The sequence below is a fragment of the Ischnura elegans genome, chromosome 10 (genome assembly GCF_921293095.1).
Source record: "Ischnura elegans chromosome 10, ioIscEleg1.1, whole genome shotgun sequence".
Lineage (NCBI taxonomy): Eukaryota > Metazoa > Arthropoda > Insecta > Odonata > Coenagrionidae > Ischnura > Ischnura elegans.
In genome coordinates, this window is record NC_060255.1 from 99073915 (window position 1) to 99098963 (window position 25049).

Genomic DNA, 25049 nt, shown 5'->3' on the forward strand with positions numbered 1-25049 from the left:
CTACGCAAGATGTCATAGTTTTCCAGCATTCCATGTAAAACGCCAAAAAGTCACCTACAGGACTGAGGGGTGGGGTTATCTATTTTTATGCGATATTTTCAATACAGGTACAGTAGAACCTCGGATGACGGCCACAATCCGTTCCAGAAAGCTGTTCGTTATCCGGCATGTTCGCTATCCGAAACAATTTTCCCCATAAGAAATAAAGGTAATAGAAATAATTGGTTCTTAGCTCCTATTGACTCGCTATTATATGAAAGTTACATCGATATATAGGTATTACTCGCTATATAGGTATTGTATTACATTGTATTACTTTGTATCCATTTGGGATCGCAATCTGTTCGCTAACCGAAATTTTGTTCGCTCTCTGAAGCAAATTTTTAGCGAAATTTTTGGTCGTTATCCGAATTGTTCGTTATCAGAGGCGTTTGCTAACCGAGGTTTCACTGTACGTAAGCTGTATTAGAAGTAAGGCGATTGAAATTAAATGCAAGTTACAGAGCTGACAAATAAATAAAACCGTTTAAGTATGGCGATGACTCAATTCCTTTGGGCGCGACTTTGCGGTACTTACTTATTACTTTGAAATAACAGCAACAACTTTTTTTTATTCTCATATTAATTACAAAAATTCACGTAAGTCATAGAAGGCATCGAATTCATAGTCTCTCAAACTTTGGGGATGCAGAATCTGGGAAGGAGTTGGATACATAGGTATACACATAGATGCACTTGGGGTGAAATTCGGCTTGGCCGAAATTCAAGCCTGGGTTTAACCGAACGAGGTAGGGTATCAGCACCTTGTTTAATACAGTCAGTCAGAGATTCACCTTGAAAGAAGATAGCTCGGTGGTGTAACTGATAGCATACCTGACAACCAACCTGCAGATCCGGATTCGAATCCCGGCTGAGCAAAATTATTTTTTCGAGGTGAATTTCATCTTTGGCGTATGTATCCAAATCTTCCCTCTCAGTCGCTACATCCCCCAAATTTGAGTGATTATGAATTCCATGTTTTACCCAGTGGAGGCTCGAGAGTCAAACGCCGGGAGGGGCACACTCCACCGGGGGCTCAAAATTTTGGTACGTTTCCTGTATTTTAATGAATTTTTAAGGCAATCCAGAGACCATTATGACTCACTAATACACAAAACAATCACTAGCACTAAAACACTAACAATCACTAACTCGATTAACTCAACTACATCTAGGCCTATTTACATTAAAACAATTTACACATAATAAATCAACTGGTCACCGAAAGAAGATATTCTGCAACGCTGCAACACCAAGATTATACGGCCGCCGGGCGGCGCGGCGATCTCAACTCACTAGATACGTCGCTCTGCGTATGCTCGGATGGAGTCCCAAGACTTCCATAAGGCACAAGCTTAGACGCGTCATAGTTCCACCAGCCCCCACCACTACCACTCTTCATGTAACTGCATGGTGATGGATTGGGACGTTCTGGCCAGCGCCCCACGGCTACAAATACGAACTTCTCGCGCTATTCGTGGGTGTTTTTCCTATATTTTCGATCTATTCGATTGAAAAAAAAATACTTTGGCTACTTATATGTACAATTATAATGAATGGGTGTTTAATTTTTTTGTCTTTTTCAAATCTTTGGGAGGGTCGACGTCCGAGAGTCCTTAAGGGCAAGCCGCCACTGGTTTTACCAGTGTGCCTGATGATGGCCTTCCTGCCTTTGAGATCGAATGCTGGCGAACTGAGGCGGGCAGCCGCGTGACTGCCAATCAGTTGATTGGCAGAATAGCATTATCTCCGCGGAAAACCCCTTCGCAGGGCCTTATACCCGCTGACCCCACGCGCTTCTTTCCAAAGGCGTTGCTGGAGGCAGAGGACGCAGGCTAGAAACGAGAACGGCCGCGGTCGGACACCTCCGAACGCCAACTCAGACGGCCAATGGACCTGAGATCGAGTTTGCCTTAAGCCTGAATCACTCGATAATTTCCTTTCGTCCCTCTTAGGGCCGCATTCTTAGTCGACCCTGTAGGGTCAACCGACCCTGGATACGTCATCAGCCCTACATAAACCGATCTCGCCCTACATACGCCAAATCAAACCCTACATATGGCCGTTTTTGGAACTAAACGGGTCCTACTTAATGTAGGGTACCCGAACCAACCCTACACCCTACAAAAATATGGCGGCCAAATATCGTCTGCTGATCACTTCGATTAAAGAATCTACGTTACAATGGATATTAAGGGAGACGAGCTCACGCAAGCCATTTTAAAATGTACAGTAACACAGCGGAAATGTAATAATACTACCACTTTATAAACACCAAGTTGAATTAATTATAAAATTTACTACTAAGAATAACAATATAGCGGTATACATCTCCTTGTTTCTACGAATATATAAAAATATTTTTCACGTTTGGCACTTGGTATACTTTTGGGAAACTAATACTTCGTTCACGTATAACCATAGAAAACGTATTTTCATGCCACTATATGCCACATAATAAACTTAAATACGGATTTGCTCCGTACTTATTTCTATCTTGTACAGACCGCTTTTGAAGTAATTTAAAGACTATTAGGCTCTACTTTTGGCTCGATATGAGAGTATTTGTAGCGATAATTAAGGAACCGCGGACGACACCTATTGTTTATTTACCTTGAGCTGTTGCCCAAACAATACGCCCGAAAATTATCGGACGTCTTTTCTTAATTTCATAGTTAGTTCCCATTACGCCACCAGAGTGGAAAATTGGCGCTGCGCCATCATCTACGTCATTTCAGAGAACTTGACGACGGAATTACCCCCCACCACTTATGTAGGGCCGACTGATAAACGCATGTAGGGGCCTTTTGTTATGTAGGGACGGATATGTAGGGTCGACTAAGTATACGGCCCTTAGTGACCAGCTTAAGACTGGACGGCGATATTTGGTGGAACTTGGTGACAGGAAACATAATAAAGATGCACTGTTCTATGTTTCACAGACGTTTTAATAACCAACCCAGGTTTCCACAATACACTATGTCATTTTCAGAGGCGAATATACACATATTTGAGAGCTTATATATTCCAGGGAGGGGGGGGGGGTAAGGCAGGGAGGAGGTGGTGATGGTGGGAGGGGGAAGAGCTAACGAGGATATGGATTCATCAAGGCCAGTGGGTTTACGTGCTGAGTGCAGGAGAACTGATAACTAAGGAGAGGAGTGGGAGGGGTACAAAAGGCCGTTTACCACAGGTACATTTTTGTTTCGACATGCTCTTAAAATTTCTAAATGCTCAAGAAAGTCCAACTTTTTACCTTTACAAAGATTGTGGAGAACCTTGACATTGAAATCACTGCTATGGTTGCAGTCTAACAAATGTTTTGCAAAATTAGAGATTGAATTGCCTCTTACCCAACACTTCATGTGTTCATTTGCCCTAGTTTTTATGGCACGTCCAGTCTAACCAATGTGCACAGAATTACAATCAGGCATATTGCAATCACTAGAACGATGGCTTTTCGCGACCGGAAAAGTGATCGCTCGAGTGATCATTTTTCTGAATCACAATGTCCCTCCCGCCGTCGCTTTTCGCATCATTTCCAGTATCACAGCTCGTTGTCATAGGACCCGCATCACAACAATATATAGCGTGTTTATGTTTACCTATGTCGTTCCCACGATTGTCAAACGTTGCGCTGCAATCGCTCCGTACGGGCATGCGTTCTGATTGGCTGATATGGGGTTTTAGTGACGGTTTTAGCGACGGAAAAAGCGACCGGACGAGTGATGAAAAATAGCGATGGGAACCCTCATCGCGATCGTGAACGCGAAAAACAATTGCCGGCGACGATCATTTGCGAGTGATCACTAGAGTGATCACTAACAAATGACGGCTGACGGCCGTGACGGCTAAAATGGCCGTGTGATTCAGGCCTTAGCTTGCAGGCCTCTACTCCAGAAAATACGCGATTGTTTTCCCATATTCGGTCTTTTACGATGTTCGTTGACCTTACTACCGCAACAATGAGATAGCGCCACTTCGAGGTTTGAGTCAAGGGGGAAAATTCTACGGCAGGTACTACGCGATCGAACTTTGACAAATCAATTGTTTGATATCGTACTTCGCGTCCCAAACGTACTTACGTCGTATTAGCGCAGATAGTTAGCTAGCCACTGATGACTGTTCGAAAAAGTTAATGTCGAGACTCCAAAAAATTGTATTTTATTTGATCATTGGCATCTGATGGTAACGCGATACTTGCCATCGGCGAATCAGGGCACCAAAATTAGATACTGATGATGCAGCCGAGAAATAAATAAAGACGTATAACTAGGGGGACAACTAAATATAAAAATTGTGCTGTTTCACTCAAGAAGTAACTGATCATTTAAATTGAGACCGAGGAGCTTGATACAGACAGAATTATCAACAATAAATGAGCATTTTGGCGCGGCTAAGAAATAGGAAAGATAATGAATAGAATGCCAATAAATTTTGTTCCAACCAGTATTCTAGAATAGACGTTCACGTGAAAATGATAGCCTAATGATAGATCTACCGATTTGATCGATAGATTTTTCTTCCTCATAGGAAAATCTACTAAAATTGGTAACATATTAATTGCGTTTCGCTTGGTTTCGCTGTTAGTAGGACCCGCCCGCCTCTGTGACGGTGCAGGACTCCTCGTCCCTTCCCTTCCTTCCCTATCCCCTCCCCGGAGTCGTCGTCGGGCTCTCATCGCGGCGGCGCCTCCTTCCTCGTTCCTTCCCGTCCTTCCCCTTCTGGGTGCAGAGGAGAAAAGCTCGCGCGCTTGCAAACCCTGCCCCAGGAGTGTATCCCCGCGAGCCCGCCCAGGAGTCTCGTTTCCACAGCCTTATGATAGGCTGAAAATGATAGAGTCGAAAGGAGATCTACAGAAGCATACATGAGGTAATTCAATATTTCCGCACGGTCGGCGAGAATGTGTCTTGCTCCCTGGCTTATTACGAGTTCAAACTTTACGCTGTGATTTTGTAAGCTTCAGGCCCTGTACGATAAACAATTTTCAAGATCAACATGTTTATAAAATTTGAGAATTTTGCGTAGCAACGGAAGGCCAAAAGGATATTTATCTTACACTTTTCCCTCCTTCAAAATATTGATTTAAATTTTGTCAGTAGATTCAAATAATGCAAATGATTCAGATACAAAAGAGGAAAAGATTCTGAGATATGAATATCCAAAAGATAAATAAAAATTTTATGAAAATATTTTAACTCATTAACTGCATGGTGAGCATGCTTATATTATATTTCCGATGAGTTTGGTGAAGTTATTTAATGTACTACGAAGAAGTAATTTCCTCATGAATATTAAGAAGAATATTTCACGAAAACAGTTGAATCATTTAAGCTAAAAGTGGTTAAATTAAAAGTTAAATTATTTCAACTGTGAGAGCATATTATTTCTTGCTTAAGTTAGGCAATTTTTTTGTAGAGCGCAATGACCAGAGGGTGAAAAAGTTTTTTCACTAAAGAAGTTAAAAAATTACAGATCATAATTAAAAACGGTACGTTTTCTCAACTTCAAAGCTATGTCTAAATCACTGTTTTTCAATAACTTCCAATGATATGCAATGAATTTGTTCTGAAAATATAATGTTGAATGGAAAAATTTAAATTATTTCGTGAAAAGGATAAAATTGCAAAAACAACGTATTCGGCTGTTAAATGATTTCATTTCGGTTTCCAAGGTTTGTAAAGAATTATCCAAGCGAAACTAAAGAGTTTATTTGGTGTAATTGTTGTACAACGGATAATATGATTTACGGAAAACAGCGGTTAAAAAAACAAAAAAATCAAAATATACAATTGCAAAATTATTTTTGCGGAGTTTTAAGTCGCCGCAATTATTTTGAAAAAATATTGGCTACCTGGGAAATTAGTGCTTAGAGGAGTAGGATTTTTGATGCGAAAATTTGGTTAATAAATCTTTTAACATACAACAGTTTAATAAATTTAATTGTGATCCAAGTATTTCAGCTGCCCACTCAATTCCTTAGCTTCTCAAGAACCTGTTGAAATATTGGGAAGCGTATATAATTAATTTAACGGCTGCAAATTAGGATTTTTACAATTCAACTTTTCACTTCAAATATTTTGTGTAACTCTGGACACTACTCGCCCCAAATAAATTCATTGGGATTGCTAGGAATATCTATATAGGCAACTCACTCTAGAATTGATTCAACGACTTTTTTTTAATAATTCGAAATTTTCAACGCATAATGCAGTGAATAATTCATTCATTTACTGTTGGTTTTCAATTACTAAGAATATTTTTCATGGTAGGCCATGGAAAATAACAAATATCTGAACGCAGTGTTAAAATAATTTAACGACTGCACTTCACTTAACTTGAAAATTTCAACCGTTCCTATGAAGAAGTCAGTAAAATCCGTGGAAACAGTTTTCTTAGAATACCTTAGCTTTTATTAAAATAGAAATATGAAATTTATGACATATATTTGACATCGTTGTTGAAATATTTGAGCAGCTAAAATGGTATGGTATTTGGAGGAGGCGACCGACAGCTGAGGTCATTTGCGCCATGAGGGAAGGGTGTGGAAGGAAGGGTGGTGGAGAATATTTTTTGTTTCACCTCAACTTTGCAATTTATTCAAAAGATACCTCTTTATCTAAACTGTCACTTTAACTGCCCAAATTTCCATAGAAATAAATTGTCCTTCTTTTGGAACGGCTAGGGAAAAGTTTATTTATTAGCCGACTGAACTTTTGCAGAGGACTGGCGCGTAAGGGTTGAAGGATGTCTTAAAGCCGTTTTACCCAGGGCACGGAATTGCGCAGGTTAGAACTACATTAATTTCTAAAATGGCGTGGAATTGCGCGAATGCATGAACGAAATTAGAACAGGGGCTATTTTGCTATACCACGTCCACGCATTCTCGCATGTGTTCTAGCAATTCACCGCTCAACACGACGCAATTTTGAATGCGCCTTAGTACACTCGTCAGATTGTGCAAGTACGTGTCCCTTTATAAAACAGCCTTTGAAGTGGCCCAGGGGAAAACAACTGCGACAGTTTCTCGTTAAATTTCTTGAGGTGCGTTGTTGCACTCAAGCTATGGAGGGTGCGAAGGGCATTGTGGGCCGGGCGACTGAGGATGGAGAAGAGAGGAGGGGATGGGATGGGATTGGTATACACGTACTCAAATGGGATGCTGCTATTCATAGTCCCCTCCGGACATGGCAAGGGTGAGAAATGATATGTGTTGCGAGCAGTGTGGACGAGACAAAGGTTGAGGGGTGGTGTGATATGGCTCGGGGCGTGTTAGGGGGGGGAAGGGACCCCCTAACCCACCCACCCCCCTCCGTCCCTCTCAGAATAGAATGGCACCAAGGAAACTGATGCGATGGTGACGAAGTGCGGCCTCCACATTATACTCGCCTGCTCATATGCCGGATCACGCGCCTTATTGCCATGGCGACCATGTCTGCGCATACATTCCGATCCAAAGTCATATCTCCTTCTTTCTTTTTCCTTCTTCTTTCGGGGACCGCTCGCCAGGGGGCAGGGGGCCTCCTCTCGTCCGGTACCCCCGAAAAAGGCCCTTCCCTCCTCCCCCTCCCCACACACACAAAGCCCCTCCGAAAGAGGCCCCACAGTTCACCCGAAGTCGTCAAGGCTGACTGAATGGGAGATGGTAACGGAAACAAAACAAAAGAGGCGAAAACTGCGCGTATCCGCGCCGATAAGAGCAGGAGAACTAAAAAGGAATGTTCCCGTCACGAACATATCGTTATAGGATTCTCATGTCTGCCGCAAGAATTGTTATCGCTCCGCACGCATTAAAAATTAGATTTAATAATCTCCTCTCGCGGGGGTATCAGCCATCGATATCTTCAAGAATAAGTACACGGAATTAATACGTAATTGAGCCAATAAATCGTATAAATTACACATTTAACACATGCGAGACTATTTTTAACTATGAAAGGTTATTTCCACCCCTGTAAATGGCAAAAGTCACTCTTATCGAGATACAGCTGCCTAGTAAAATGCGCGCAAAACGGTAACAGATGAAACGCTTAACCGCCACATTCTTGGGCCTCCTTTAATTGATTACCCTCGATTCCCATAAAAAAAAAAATTACTAGAGAACAAGTAAGCTAGTGCACCTCCGATCCTCATTTGTTCAATTTATAGGCCTTCTCATGCAAAAAAATATCGTAATATTAAAATTAGGTACCTGAATAGGTACTTGACTAAATATTAGCTCCTGAGACTTTTATAGAAAAACATTAGCTTGTACTGTACGCCAAATATCATTTCTTCTTCGGAACTAACCGCAATAACTGTGCTTAATTTGAGTTGGTTGGTTTCTTAGCTGCATCCGTGTATTTTCCGGAGTAAATTTTTCCATTCTTCATATACGTAATACAAATTATTCTACATTCCAAGATGTCTTCTTATAAGATTCAAGGTTTAAATTAAGAAATCACGGGTAAAAAGCTGACGTAACAATAAAAAAAATCAGGACGACTCTGAGCGGTCCTAAGATTTCACGCCAGTTTATCAATGAATTCAAAAGCGACCAAACTCCGCCCAGATTTTCCCGCTTATATATTCTATGTTTGCCGTCATTGACGAATGGATACTTGAATATCACGCCAAGCTCTCCGCACGGATAACTGCTATATTTTTTTCCAAAAATCAGCATTTTAATCACTTGTAAATCGTGTTCCGGTATAATCAGAAATATGGAGGAATCATTCTTCCCTTTGTGTCGGTTATCTTATCTTCTATATTATTTCTACTGTATAGATACCTTTTTCTCAACTTATACGCAACTAAACTCTACAAATGAGGTACCAAAATGCACAGAATTTATCAGAGAACATGCGTCGGCATATCTTACTTCCTAAATATTTCCATTGATTCCTAAAATTAGTTTTTAAATAATAAAAAAAACAAAAAAAAACAAAAACGAAAACCGGTAAATTTTCCTGACGTCGGAACGGCGCACAAACTGATACATTTGTTCATTTGCAACAATATCTCGCATTCTTTAAATAACTTTTATCAAAATGCGGCTGATTCCACATTCAAGTCTCCTGTTGATCCGTATGAGTCATCATGTGCGTTTAACAGAGGATAGTGTAATTACTGCCAATGTTGTGTTTAAAGAGGTCCTCTGACCTCAATTTGCACATGAACATTCCAAATAAATTTGTACATAAGATCGTGCCTTTTTTTCTACATTTTAAAATTAGAAACGCGCCTATCCCTCTGTGGACCTACATTGAAAAGAGCGGGGGAAGCCCACTGGGAGCGGGCGCATCAGGCTCGTAGACACTTACTATGGTTACAGCTCTTTAGCGGCCGAAATTGGGACTTGAATTCTCGCGGAGCCGTTGGCAGCGTGACCGAGGTTGGAGATAGCCGTAGCCATCCTCTCGTAGTGCCGTTGCCTTTGTCCTTGCAGAGTGCTAAATACGTTATGTCGTGAGCAACTCGTGAAATACGGCCCCGCGCGGTCTCCCATCTCTCTGCTTTCACATCGCTCGATTATGGCTGGTTTCATCACTGCTAGGCTAAATATGGTGATAGTATCAGTAGAAAAAATCATCCTTGACCGAATAACTGGACGTCACATCATGTCCTAATGGTCACAACCAATGGCGGATCCGGAATAGGGAAAAGGGCTACGTGGGGGTTAGCCTACCAGCAGTAATCCTCTATATTATTTCTGCTGTATAGATACCTTTTTCTCAACTTATACGCAACCAAACTCTACAAATGAGGTACCAAAATGCACATAATTTATCAGAGAACATGCGACGGCATATATTACTTCCTAAATATTGCTATTGTTTCCTAAAATTGGTTCTAAAAAATGGCCCTTGATATTTCTCTGTGTGCCAACGATTTTGGAGGATTTTCCTATATAAGAGAAAAAGCCAGCGATCAAATCGTTGGATGTCTACGTCCGACTGATACGAATGAGAAACGAATTAGGCTAGGAGCCGCCTAGAGACTCGGAGGCTGCGGTCTAGGCTTAGATTGCTAGAGCAATTGAGAATAAATATCTTTCAGAGCGATACGGAGAACATCATATTAGAACCTCACTGTATTTCCAAGTCCAACAGAAGCGATAGATTAAGAGAGATATGTTTGCCAATAGAATGGGTATGGGAATTCGTATTTCCCCCAAATAATAGAGAACTCTAATAGATGCTAGGCGGAACTGTGTTAAGGCCGTTTTATACGGGGCACGGAATTGCGCAGGTTAGAGCTGCATTAATTTCTAAAATGGCGCGAAACTTCGCGAATGCATGAACATAATTAGAACAGGGGCTATTTTGCCGTCTCGCATCCACGTATTCTCTCATGTGTTCTAGCAATTCACCGCTTCACACGACGCAATTATGATTGCGCCTTTGCACGTACGTCCGATTGCGCAATTCCGTGTACCGTGTAAATCGGCCTTTAGAGCATTTCCTTTCTGCTTGTAAACGGTTGGTGTCCAAACAACCCCTAATGCCCTTTGAGGGGCAGTATGTAGATAAAGAAATGATTTAATGAGATGAATATTTTGCCAAAGAGTTGGCTATAGGAATTCATTTTTCCACTGAACAATAACGACCTTCAATAAATTCTGGGTGGGATACTGTAGTCAAATATTTGCGACGCGAATATTTTTCTAATTTCCATGAACAGCTGGAGTCCAAACACTCCTATCGAGGTCAATCTATAGAAGGGGTTTGTGCGTAGATGAATACACAAGTGTGTGGCAGGTAGTTATACGACAACAAGCGCGTGGATATCTTTCCAATAATACCTGAAAAGGTTTCAGCAAGATTTGCATTTACATTGAGTTACCTCGCTAATGGGCTAAATAATCTTACCTCACTCTGTGGTTCAGCATGAAAGAATTGAAAAAATGAGAAAGATTGAACGAATGAAAGAGAAAGAAACATGCGCGCTGCAATGGCTAAAAGAATTCGTTTCCCCCCCCAACGAGAAAGGACTCTAATAAATTCGGGGTGGGATACAGTGGTATATCTGAAACGCAGCCTACATTTTTTTTCTCATGGCTCGTGATATGTAACTATGGAAATAAATCCAAGAGCGTTAAGTTTGAAAATTTACTCTCCCTAGGAACAATATGAGACCATGAAAGAATTCATCGCGAAATGAAAAATAACAGTCTGTTGGACTGTTTAGTATCTTATCGTCAGAAAATGATTGGCCTATTGGTACTAAATAGTCGATGCCAGCGTAGCTTTCTCCGCAAGTTTTTGATGAATGCCCATCTGGATAAAAGTACATTTCCGTAGGCAGTGGAATGAATGGTACATGCTTTGTGAAATATAATCCCTGCCTCGTATTTTCACGTCCAATTGTAATAGCACCCACGTGTAGATGACTACATGTTTGGGGGAGGTACGCATCCCCTGCCACACACCCTCGAGGTGCCTCACTGCATTGCGTAGCTTTAGATGAGGGCATCCTGTAAGGGCATAAATGTGCCGAGGTAGTTGAGGAAAAGAAAAGCAATGCACCAAATGCGAACATTACTCCGAAGCTTAGGATGGAAACCTCTAAAAGTGAGAAGAACCATTAATAGGCTATGCGGGGTATACAAAGCCTTTACAAATGAGCAGGTTTGGAAAGAATTAGGTCTGAAGCTGGACTCACCCTGCTACATAGGAAGGAAAGACCATAAATTTAAAATTAAGTTAAAAAAAACAGAAAACAGACATTTTCAGAAAGTCCTTCCTACATAGAGGAATAAAAATGAGTGGAATGACCTACCTGAAGTTATTTTTAAGATCTTCCCTGCAACTGCGAAATTTTTAGGAAGAAGTGTGAATCACTTATTGATTAATTACATAGTGGTTTAAAAGGGAGAGTAATGGATTGTTTTAAATTGTTTTATTGGGACAATGTTAAATTCTTAGTAGTATGAGATTAGAATTAGTGTATAATTTTTACCATGGATATCTATTCTGTTTCTAAACTTGGTACTAGATAGATAGGAACTTAGTATGCACGCAATTGTTATTCATGCACATCTAATGCCGCCACCAGGCAATAGCCTACTTGCAGCAATGTATAATAATAATAGTAATCCACTTTATCCTAAAATTGTATGCGAATATATGCGCTCGGAGTGTGCCAAAGAGGGTGGTGGTGAGGTTGCCATGGGGACGGGAGGAGGGGGAGTAAGGAATAAGACTACTGGCGAGAAAGACATTACCATAATACGAGGAGAGATGAGAGCCATCGGACCTTTAAGCCGTTGTTTATATATTTTTTCCTCTCCACGGCAACGCTTCCATTTTATACTGCAACCGCCTCTCATTTTCCATCCAAAGTGGGATTTGTTTGGATTCCAAAAGCGAGCCGGACGAGAAAAAAAAAGAAATGGTGGTTTGGGATAATCTCGGGTCACATTTACACTCGAAACTCGGAGGAACACATTGGTTGAACTTCGGCACTATGTATGTATAGGATGTATGAATGCGCTTCTGGTATGTATGCATTGGAATGAGGGAGCTTTTCGTGGAATGAGGCAGCCACTTTCTGCCCACCCCGTAAAGCACGTGGTGGAAGATTAGCCCCGTCAGAAATGTTGTAATGCGGGAAAATCGGGGCGACAACGGATTTTATGAACCCCAAATACCAAAAAGGGAGTGAATTCCTCAGATTGCTATGACAATGGACCTCGAACACGTACACGTGCTATATAGGACAAACATCACAATATTTAAAAAATAGAATTTCACAAGACAAGTCATCAGTAAAAGGTGGTATAACACTGTGTGCTCTTGCTAGCCATAGCGTAAGCAATGGCCATGTTTTTGATTTTGGCAACGCTGAAATCTTAGATCATGAGGTTAATTTGAGAAAAAGACTTTTCAAAGAAATGGTTCACATATCTAAATCGATTAACAGTTGTAATAAAAAACAGACATTGAAAACCTTAGCAAAATTTATTTCTATTCATTTTATCAAAATTAATGGTGACTAGGTTTGGTAAAAGCTTAGCGACGTAATATCAACAAATGTGTGCAAAGCGATATATTTCAAAATATTTTTGTATATTCTTTTCTTATATATTAAAAAAATATATCATTGTAAAAAAACTTTCTTAACATTTATTCATGTAAAAATATTGTATATCTTTGTATTTTATATTGTTTTCATGTTTTCATTCATAGCCCTGATGTTACTTTAAAATAAATTGAAACGCTGGCTAACAATTTTTTTGCATTTTATACATTTGACCTATACTCCAAGAATTATTTTACCATTAACGGACCTCAAGCTCAAGACGAAACTTCTTTTCTTCCAGGATTGCGCATCGCGGCCACGCAATGTTCAACAGATAATATCTGCAAATTTTGATAAAGATGTTATGTTTTCATGAATGACATCCTTCGACGTCAAATATTAGAATGAGTTCAGTCGTCACTTTCATTTTACTATCGATTGTAGATAGTTACTTATACCTTGTTTTTTTTTGGAAACTGCGCCAAAGAAAAACCATATACAGGGTGTCCTATTTATCTTGACCAACCGAAATAACTTTTTGTCCAGATGCAAATTCAAAAATGTGTCAAGCAAATGTCCATTAGCCGTCAGGGGGACATTAATTAGCATGATTGCCTTCCTTGTAGCTTTGTTATTTACAAAGATATGAACAGCGGTATTTCTTTTTTAAATGGCACCCTATATTTTTTATTCGGCAATTCATTTCCTCCATTTAAAAAAGGCATACCGCTGTTCATATCTTTGTACATAACAAAGCTTCAAGGAAGGCAATCATGCTGATTAATGTCCCCCTGACGGCTAATGAACATTTTCTTGACACATTTTTGAATATGCATCTGGACAAAAAGTTATTTCGGGTGGTCAAGATAAATGGGACACCCTGTATATAATTTCAGTTTGGCCGCAACTTTCTTAGAGCACACAAAAATGGTTATATAAAATTATTTATAAGTATAAATAGTCACAGTGTCGCCGAAAAAAAATCGAATTTCTCATTTGATTAAAAAAATTTAAAGTTTCAATCATCGTGAATGTTTCCTGCTGGGAAAAAAATTCTTTATGAATCACTAATATTCAGCATAAGTGGATACCGACGACCACGGTTTAAAAATTGTTTGAAAAAGTGAGATTATAGTCTGAGAGCCGTTTCATACATGCAAGCCATTTTTAATAAGTATTAAAGTATTCTACCGATTGACAGGTATAAATGGATTATTACCTGGTACACTGGTATTCTAAATCTACATCCTATTCTCTTACTTCCCGTCCCTCGTTTACCCAACATTCTACCGTCTCACACTGTTTTTAACATTATATCTAAAAATATCATTCTGTTCCATCCTCTCCCTCATTTAATCAGCACTCTTTCCTCTAATACTGCTTTCAACATCCCCTCCCTAATCAGAACTCGCTCCATCCATACCTTCTGTCTCCTCCGTATCTCATTCAGAAGCTGCCTCTCCTCACCCACAGATTGAAAGTGAGGGTTAGAAGTTAAGAAACAGTCGGTAAAATGGAAGCACACTCAGCAGATAAATGCTACAAAATATAGAAAGCTATAAACGTCTGTTGTTATTCTCTCGTTCCGTGACATTGTATGCCCTGAGCAAATAATCAACTTACCAAATCATTGGGGATCTTTGGAGCATCTTCAGAGTTTTCTCGATACAAATTATTTCCGTACTGCGAGTCACCACAGGAAAGTGAGCCAAAATAGGAAGAAAACAAGCCGTTGACCACGAGTATTTATGACGTAAGATGTTTGGATAGAGGGACTACACATCCTGGATTGCAAAGGGAATTAAATTGGCGAGATTCCACGAAGAACCTTCAAGAGGGCGAGAGAGTGCATTGGACTGTTGGGGAAACACTTCCGCCACTCCTAATATCCCAGAAAAGGAAAAGTAAATATTTATTCCAAGTGGTGGGAATATACTTGAACAGTTTGAGCATTGCAATAATGATTGCAATGCTCAAACTGTTGCAAAAAATGCGAAAAAAGGAAAGATTGATAATTTTTAATGTTAATAATAAAACGTTATTGTACTTTTCCACACGATTTAATTAATACGACCGGTTTCGTCGCAGAGGCGACATCATCAGGTACAGAATCCGTTAATTAAATCGTGTGGAAAAGTACAATAACGTTTTTTTTTATTATTAAGAATGGATTTTCACAAAGTAAAGCCAGAAACAATCAAATTTTTAATGTGTTTTTTAATCATTGAGGGAAACTAATCCCCATAAATCTACATTCTTACCATCAATTTTCATGTTCTAGAACTTTTCACCTCTCAAAAACCTAATAAAAAATAAATATGCTAATATAATTCTTTTCATTCCTCCAAACGACTGCAAAAGTGTTGAAAATTAGAGGGGGGCTTCACCCCAAAAATGGTGGGTGTTGGAGGAAAACGGATTTCATATTCGGATTCAGGAGGTCATTTTACATAAGAATCAGCAGGAATGGTATCAGGGCTCGAGAAAAAATTATTTTTTGTCGTCCAGTGTTATTTATGGAGATCATTGAAGTAAGAAGGACATAGAGGTAAGGGTGTCAGGATGAGAAGACCTTTAAAAATGAGACCTTAATGAATAGAAAAGAATTATTGGTAGGATCGTTGTGTCAGAGTGTAAATAAAAGGCTGGCGAAGAGTCAGTCATGAAATGTAGGACTAAAAGGTGCACTGAAATGGATATTAAGGAAGGAGATACGGTTGGATGTGAGTGTAGTGAAATGCACGGTGAGCGAATATGCAGTAAAAACAGCACTTCGACAAGACGAGATATTGGTGGATACAATTCGCCAATGTGACTTGAAATAAAATGTAACGGCGTCAGCCTTCATATCCTGGCACCATATCTGAGAGTGTATTAGAGCAAAGAAAACTTCGAGACATTAAAACAGACATAAAATCCTGGTTCTCTGAAATAAGAACGAACAGAGGAGAAGATATAGTGGCCACCACAATGAGGATTATTAATCGCGCATTTACTCACCCTTACATATGTTTCCAATCGAGGAAGAACCACCCTTATTCCCGTAGTGGAATAGTCTCCAAAGCAGTAATTATTCACTAATTTTTGATGCGCTAGAATCTCTCCAAATACTTGCAAATGTCCAATTGACTTTAAAAAAATCCTGAGTGTTTACTCTATACATTTCATGAAAGTAAAACTTTATCAAAACGAAACCGAACTGCTTCATTACTCTTCTCAATAATTACTGAAGATTTAGACACATAACAAACGAAGGTCATCCAAATATCATATCCACGAGTACTACAACATAAGATGCTTAAGTCGGGCATCAGATGTGTTGCCAGCGACCGTGCATTTTAACGGGTTTACAAGAGACGCCACTCACGACGCTGACGGGCTATACGACCCGAATTTCACGGAGAAACGAGATGTAATTTGTGTTGCTAACCAAGATTTAAATTTTTAATTAAATGATCTATCAAAAGTTATAAATTTTCAGTGCTATTCCTTGTGATTATAAATACCATATTAAATACAGGGTGGAGGAAAATTGTTTAACGAAATTTTAACCCTGAATAGCTGATGCCAATATTACTGACGATAGTTAGGTCGAAAAGGCACCATTTTTAAACGACGTATATTTTGAGCCAAGCGCTCCGATTGGCCGCGAGTTTGCCCTGTTGCTAGATGCTTTGGATGCATCGCGATCTCCGGCAGGCAGAGCCTTCGAAGACATAAGTGGTCTAGAGCATCTGGCAACAAGGCACACCTGCGGCCAATCGATGCGCTTGGCTCAAAGTTCCTCTAGTTTAAAAATGGTGCGTTTCCGACCTAGACATCATCGGTAACTTTTAGCCTCCTTCTGGCGTTAGCCATCCGGGGTTGAAATTGCGAGACAAAATTTTTATCCAACCGGTATGTTTGGGGTAAATGCGGACGATTTTGAAAACTGATTAAAATTTTCCCTACGTGACAGCATAAATCAAGGCTCAAACGGCGCGAAATGGTACCTCCTCCATGAAGTCTCACAAAACACGCAGTAGACAGTTGCACTTCTTTTACGAATCGTTTTTTCCTCGACCGTCTTCCGCCGTTGGATGAGACCATCCAAATCTCGCGACTCGTCCAGGTCTAGCGAATGTCTCTCCTCTCTGAAGATGAATGACTTCATTCGGAAGGGAGGTGTGGGGCTTTACCCCACATCCTCAGGGACACCACAGGGAGAAAGACACTCTAAGGGTTTTCAGCAGTGATACAGACGGAGCGAAGTCTGAATGTGGGTCGCCAAATCCTGAAACCGGTCCCCATCTTTCCGTAAGCCGCTTATCTTATTGTTGCTTATACATATATATCCCTCCATTAAGTGTTTGCATAGGATATTCATGCACGGGAGCAGGTCCAGAAGGTAGGAACACTAAGACCCCCTGCCGGCAATAAACGGAACCGTCCCATCCAAATAGCAACCATCGCCGATTATTATTCATACCCCTTTTTCGATTTGTATTAATTCCTGTTTACTGCTGCAGAACGCCCGTGGAGAATGGGATCGTGAAGATTTTAACGCCAAAGTCTTCATGATTGACGTCCTCTGAGCTTATTTATGGAAATGATGCCTCAATTGTGTAGTGGCAATATGTGTCTCAGACATGTGACCCATGGGATTAGTCACAGAGATGAGATACATTTTGCTTTTTTAATGGCTGTTAAAATGACGGATTCACATGCTGAGAGCCATCCTACGTATATATTCGAACGGGAAAAAGAGTTGGGATGGATCTAACAGTCAGCTGATGGCGGTTAAGTTCGAAACTGTTTTCTGAACCCTCAAAGTGGGTCCACTAGTGGAGTAAACTGTTTGTTGCAACAGGAGGTAAAAACGAATGGAAATAAGCTATCAGTGCGGGAATTGAAGTTTTACTCTGTCACCTTATTCTTAGAGCGAAACTGGTAACATTTAAAACACGCAGCAGAAGTCGGCAACGGCCTCCAATGTGATCAATTTACCTTGTTGTAAACTTTAACGTTACATTTAATAAAGTCACTAAGTAAGTATGAAAATTATTCGTTCTATCAAAAAATCGGGAAAAATTGACGTGGAACTCGCTAAAAACTTTTATTTTAGCTATCAAGGCCCATAAACTCTGAATTGGTGGTATAACATGCAACCAATTCACTGCATTCGTCATGAAATACATCAAAGGCACATCTTGATAAGAATTGGTGAAAAACCTTTAACTCTGAAAGAACAGGCGGATTTAGGGGGGCACCCCCACACGACTAAAAAACTGACGAGATTTTCAATACTAATATTAATAAAGTTTATATTTTAATATAAAAATTATAAATATTTGCACATTAATAACTTTTATATTAAAACTAAGAGTGCATTTCGTAGAGTTATTGTTGCATGTGGTTTTCACTCCCAATAAAATAAAATAGGCCTTTTTCAAAATATGTCTCATTTTCTAAGACCGTGGGCCTGTCAGACCCTGGTGCCCCCACCAGAAAAAAAATCCTGGACCCACCCTTGCTTGGGAGTGATATAGCGCAAGAAGAGATGCATTGGAAAAGCTGTAAAAGAGAGAGGTTTTTCGCAGATTTTTTCAACGCAAATTCAGTCCTTGGCGTATAAGATGAAAGAGGAATTAAAATGTTGGCTCACCTGCACCCTGGACTCCGGGAGGTTGATCTTGATGGCCACCTCTTCCCTCATGAAGATGTCCGGATACCTGGTCTTGGAGAAGAGGGCTTCGAGGACGTCGAGCTGTGCACGAGTGAACGTGGTCCGTTCCCGGCGCTGCTTCCGAGGGTTCCCCGCTGAGGGCGCGCCAATCGTCCGGAAGTTGCGGGCGGCGCCATGTTGGTCGACCAACGCCAATCAGTGGCAGTCGGGGAGACATGTAAAGAGGGAGAGAGAGAGAGAGGGCGAACGGAGTGTGACAAGGCAATGGCTAGCACATCCACAATTTCAAAAACAAAGGCGTCCACTTCAATCACATTAATACCCTCTTCAAACGATTATGAATTATCTCCAGCTCGCGTCGAAGGAGAGTCGACCATCTACGTGTCAGTGTATTCGCGAATCCAACGGCCGATAATAAGAGTACCACTAATAGGACTGGAACTAGAGTTAGGTCAGGGGGTTCTCCCCACGACAGAAACCTCCCCTTACCCCACCACTAAAATATAATACCTAAGTAAACTATTCTTTGAGATGCGGCAGTTAAAATCACACACGATATGCTTGCTATTAAGAAATTTTACGAATATTATTATTATTATTTTATAGCTTATTTTTTAAATTAATTTAAAAAAATTAATTGAAAAAAATAAACAACTTTTTCAAATAAACTTTTCAAATTTTGCCGCCCCCTGAAAACTGTCGCCCGGGGCACACGCCCCCCTTGCATCGCCCTAGTTCCGGACCTGACCATCACAGACACAGATGTGATAGGTCATATTGTACGAGTATTGCGTGTTGACGACTGGAGCTTGTTTCATCCTTAATTTAGCGAAGCCCTCATTAATTGAAGTATTTGAGCTCGTAAAATATATTGAGGTGGCCAGCAGAAATGGGCTGAAGTCGCGAAATTGTTCAATTGCGATCAAATAATGAATCAAACGCGGTATAAGTTATTTCTCGTCTTCAGGCAGTACGTTTTGGCAGGACAAGACAAATGCGCTCTAGAGAAAGAGACTGATTAATTTGGTTGAATTTACGGCCTCGTCAGCCACGGATATCTGCATAAATGCTATACACAATTCTACAGTTCGTCTAAGTCTGGTTCAGGAAGGCATCAACATATTGTCGATGCCCTTGGACGCGTCCGTGGACATCAACAATAAGAGCCTATAACTTCAAAAATATATCCGGCGGCATAAACAATATGTACAGAAGGCTATTTAGACATTACTTTCGTCGATAGAAAATAACTTTAAACGCCAAAATTAATTTATGGTACCATGTGTCTTGGGTGATACCCATAAAAATTGATTACATAAATCATAATCTTAACGGATATCGTAAAAAAATCTCGAGAACCACCTGCCACCAAACAGCTACATTCACGAGTTCACCTTTTCAAAGCTTCTACTCGTATACAGTAGGTGTCAGACAATTCGTTTGAAAATACTTGCAAGATCCATGGAGTAGTGCACCGTCAAACAAGGTGGGGGTAGTATCCTGGAAAGTCAACATCATCGCTAGCCTCCCATCGCCAGCCTGGTAAGTTAGTGCTCGTAAATGATGCTGTCCTTGTTTCATTATTGCTCTTACAAGGGATGTAACCAATTGTAACTGACCTCCAGATTGCGTTCAAACTGCGCAGTGTTATGGAAAATGATAATATAAGATAATATTGTTCGTCTTCAAGAGTTAAATGGGACTTAGTTATCGAGATATTATCGGTAGAAGTTTTGCAAAGAATCGAGATATCCGAGTTTGAAGTGTTTTACATCGGAAACTACTCTATCGATAGTGATTAAATGAACAGGAAATGGAAAGGTTTCTTTCTGAGTTTTCTCAATATTAACATAAATTCATACTTATTGTTAGTTAGATCAACAACGTTTTGAATTCGGCTTTGTAAAAAAAGGACGCTCGGAAAATGGTTGGTCCACTTTGAACTCTATTTTCACAATAACTCCCCAAAGGATTGACATGAGGTTTCTCATGTAAAAGTTATAAGCTCTCATTGAAGCATACTCTAGAGAACTTCATAATAATTGCATTTGCGTACTAGATTTATTCAACCTGCTATGCGACAATACAGCAAAAAATGACAATGGAGTAATTTTCACAATTATTGAGACTCGTCAACTTCTTCGTAGGCTCGTGGAAAATTACGGAGTGAGCTATATTGCCGTTTTATTGCGCTAACGTCGTATTGCGGTTTGCATACGTACTGGAGTTTTTACTAATACTTTCTATCAATAATATCTCAAAAACTGAGGCTAAATGGGCGTTAGAGCAACGACACTTATTTCCTATAGTTTCATTTTCTATCACACTGCGTGCGTTTTGAACGTGATATGGTGGGCCTATCAGTTTACATTGCGTAAACTCATTATTTTTTAATTGGCGAAAATAGATAAAATTTAATTAAAAAGATTCATCGTGATATAATTGACACAGACGGGAAACTACAGGACGCTCAGAATACACAGAAGATGGGAATTTTACTTTATAGAAGCTACATTTTTTAAATATTATCTCGTAATAATTTATTTACTGTTGATCCAAAGTTGTTTTGAAGTTAAATGACCTTATTCTTTTTGACTTTGAAACAAGAAGCAATTGGCAATTCCGTCACGTGTTTGTGTACGACTGTGATAAACATATTATTAATTTGTAGTTTTGACAAATTGTGTTATCATATGCGATGACTCAAACATTGTTCAGAGCCTTATTAAAAGTTTTCAAATTCCTCTTATATTCACAGAGTTTGAAGATGTTTGACATCATTACACATAGGAGGTTTACCTGGGAGTAATTCCGTCACATTTTAATTTTGGGCATATTTAGAAGGTATTTGTATAATTAATTTTGTTTCTGTATATAAAAATCACCTTCATAAGTCTTTTTTGATCATGCACAGTTAGAATTTTTGCAATTATTATGCATTTTAAAATTTTATCGAAATATCCAATTGCATAGTTTTCTCTAAAAGTAATTCCGTCACAAATGGAATTGCACATCAATCATTATAATCAATCATCAAACCCAATTTTTAATGATTGAACTCCCTTTTGCATTAAAAAAAATCAGTGTCGTTTTTGAAAATGGTAAAACATTTTTTTTTAAGGTACAATTTTACGTAACCTTACGGAGCACTCAGTTCCAGTGATTTATAATTTGACGGAAAAATGTAAATTCGCGAGGAAAATGTGAATTGAATCATTTTTTTATTTTACAATTTCATGTTATAGTACGAAGGAGAGGCTCAGGAGGAAAGGATGTCGAATGACCTTCAAGTATTACAAAATTTAAGCCACCGTAGTCTGCTGCAAAAATCCTAAACTTGAAACCCGTTATCAAATTGAGCTAATGACGTTTTTTCATTTAGCAAAAAGCAACACGTATATCTTAATGCGAATTTTATCACACATACAGTTGCTTCCCGTGATGCCAAATTAACTCAAGGAAACTCCCGTCAAATTTCATCCATGAAAAATATCCAGTGTTTTATGAAAAGGTGTTCAAACGAACATTATGCAAAAAAATCGTTCTCTGCCTTTCACGAATAACAGATATTTGTTTGATTTAAAAAAAAACAGAGAGCAGTTGGTACCTATTTATTTGTGAAGCGTATTCTTATTATTATTAAGGCATTATTAGTTATACAAAAATTGGACGGTAGAAAGGAGAAAAAAGCCAACTGCCGATGTCACGGGACACACATTTTCCTTGTTGTGTGAGATTCCAACAAAGCAAAGCTTTTTCAATAAAAGGAAGGCGACTCCACGGTATACCAGGGTGAATTTGGGGAAAGTCGGCAGTTTCCGGCTGAGCTATCACAAACATGGATCATTTTACATTCCATTTCGTTTGATCAAACATTTCATTATGAAAAAAGCTTAACATAACGATCGCTTTCAAAATTAATTATATCCAGAGCGGTGGAACAGAGGCAACGCCAGCCCAATATCACATATTATTCATATTTGAAAGCATGAGCGCTCGTGTAATTTTTTTGAAACTTTATAAATGAAAATAAAATATGTAAAAAAAGGCACTGGAACACAGAATGGAGTCGGATTTACAAAATCCGGGAATGAGTATTATTTTTCTCCCATTCCCTTCCCTCTCACATACATACATATACGTATATACGCATTAATATATATGTTTGTATACCTCGCTTCCTCTTTTTTTATCGTTAAAAATCATTTGTAATCAACGCTAATGGAAAGCTACGTTTCTCTGAATGCGTGGGGCCCAGGGCGTGTGCGGTTGGATTCCTTTTGACTACTGTTGATACGGGGATGAGGCGGTTTCGCCATGGGAATCAAAAACGAATATTAAAGAAAAAAAAATGGAATTAAAAAACAAAATACGAGCGGTGAGCGGACGATCTGAATTCCTTATCGATCTGAAATCGGTCGTCTTTCTCCCGTGTTGCTACGTTGCTCGGGGAGCCAAAACAACCCATTCCGATAGAATAAATCTAATAAATGCTCGGCATAAAACATGCATGTATAAGTATTGCCCCGAACCAAATTATAAATCACAAAATTAATACATTACGATCAGTAAATTTGTATAGCCATATTTTTCAGAGGTATAAATTATGAAATACAAAATTATAAATAAAATGATACATAAATAATTAATATAATAAAATGAATTAAAAATTAAAATCAATTAATTTAAAATAATTAAATCAATTTATTATAATAATAAATTATTTATTGGGTTGGTGTGGTGTCTAGTGTTTTGGCTTCCCACCCAGTGGGCTCGGGTTCAAATCCCGGCTGTGACAGAATTTTCAGAGACTGCCCGATCCCTGCTTGATTTTTTGTGGAGGACATTTCAAGGACAACACTCCGTCCGTCGGATGGGACGTTAAGCCGTGGTCCCCTATGCACCTTTCGTTGAGTGCAGACTAATGCCGACGCCGGGTTTCTCTCCACCCTTCCTTCCGTACCCTTTGCTAACGGCTTAAATGACCTCAGCTGTCGGTCGCCTCATTCAAATACCATACTATTATGAAATACTTCGGTATAATGATGTTAACACTTAACACTTTTGTAAAATATACGTAAAAACGTCGCAGCGGGTCCTTCATTTCAAAATGTCGTTTCTTCTGTCCTTTGGTGATCTAATTCGTAATGCTCACTTACGCATCCGCTCTGAAGTACTGGTACAAGGGTATGATGCCATCCAGGAATGAGAAGAATAGATGAAATTTTGTAAGAAAATAATCGAAAAGAGATTGAGGACAGAGACAGCTATAGAAAGCGAACAGTTTGGTTCCATGCGAGGGGAGATAACTGCGTATAAAATATTTCCTTTGGGTCAACTGTTGGAAAATCACGGATGAGAGGAAAAAGAACCGTACCTCATCTTCATAGTTTTTGGAAAAAGGTATAAGAATATTATGGTGGAGTATGAGGAAGAAGGGAGTGCCCGCGAAGTATCTCCGTGTCATCGCGATTCAATTTGAGTTTGAGACTTGACTGAGGACTCGCGGTACCAACTTAGCAACTGAATCGAGTTTGAAGTCGGGATCAAGACCTAAGCGATGCTCTGGAATATGGCCCCTAGGTCTCGGTGGCTATAAGCTTTCTCTGGCCAGCTGATAAGTTTGTTTCATTACATATTGTTTCTTATCTTACAAGTGAAACAAAAGATTTTCTTTCCTGATTCCCTGCGTTAATTCAGTGTATTTTCAATTAATAATAGACACTGGCAAGTAATGAGGATATCCTAAGAAGAGTAGGAGGGAAGAGAAGTCTCATTGAAATCATAATAAGAAGACCTTACAGGCCATATCTTGAGACATGATGGCGTGATGAAGACAATCGTCGAAGGACAAGAACGGAAAAGGAAGACTTCAAATGAAATATATGGAACAATTAAAGAAAGATGTGAAAGAGAAGAAATGCGTTGGTGTGAAAAGATTAGCTGATAGGAGCACTGAGTGGAGAGCTGCGTTAAACCAATTTTAGGATTTTTGACCAGTGATGATGATGATGATGACTAATAAATGTTGGCCCCACTGACGTTTCACGACACTGGTCGCTTCTTTACACGAAAGTAACAATTCCCTAAAAAAATTGACCAACAATGGCAGTGAGGCGTAAGGGATAACTGATAAACATGCAATGCAACCCGAAAAAGGGTATATTGTTTCTAAGTAAGCAGGGGATGTGCCAAAGAAGTATGATGAATATCAAATTGTGCGGTCGAGTAAGTAATAATAATTCCTAAGAAAGAGGGTGCGATATACGTGAAACACGGCTGCCATCCAATATGTTTCCACAATACAGCTAATGGCGCGGAACAGTACATCGTATCACTAAGC

General features: G+C 39.5%; 1 protein-coding gene across 1 annotated transcript in view; it reads right to left on the reverse strand.

The window, feature by feature from the left end:
• The window catches only part of LOC124167002 (homeobox protein OTX2-like), a 92824-nt gene that overhangs the window by 44624 nt on the left and 23151 nt on the right, over positions 1-25049 (reverse strand). Inside the window, exon 2 of the mRNA XM_046544761.1 lies at positions 18686-18840. Within this exon, the coding sequence (XP_046400717.1) occupies positions 18686-18840 (155 nt within the window). The remainder of the gene's footprint in view (positions 1-18685; positions 18841-25049) is intronic.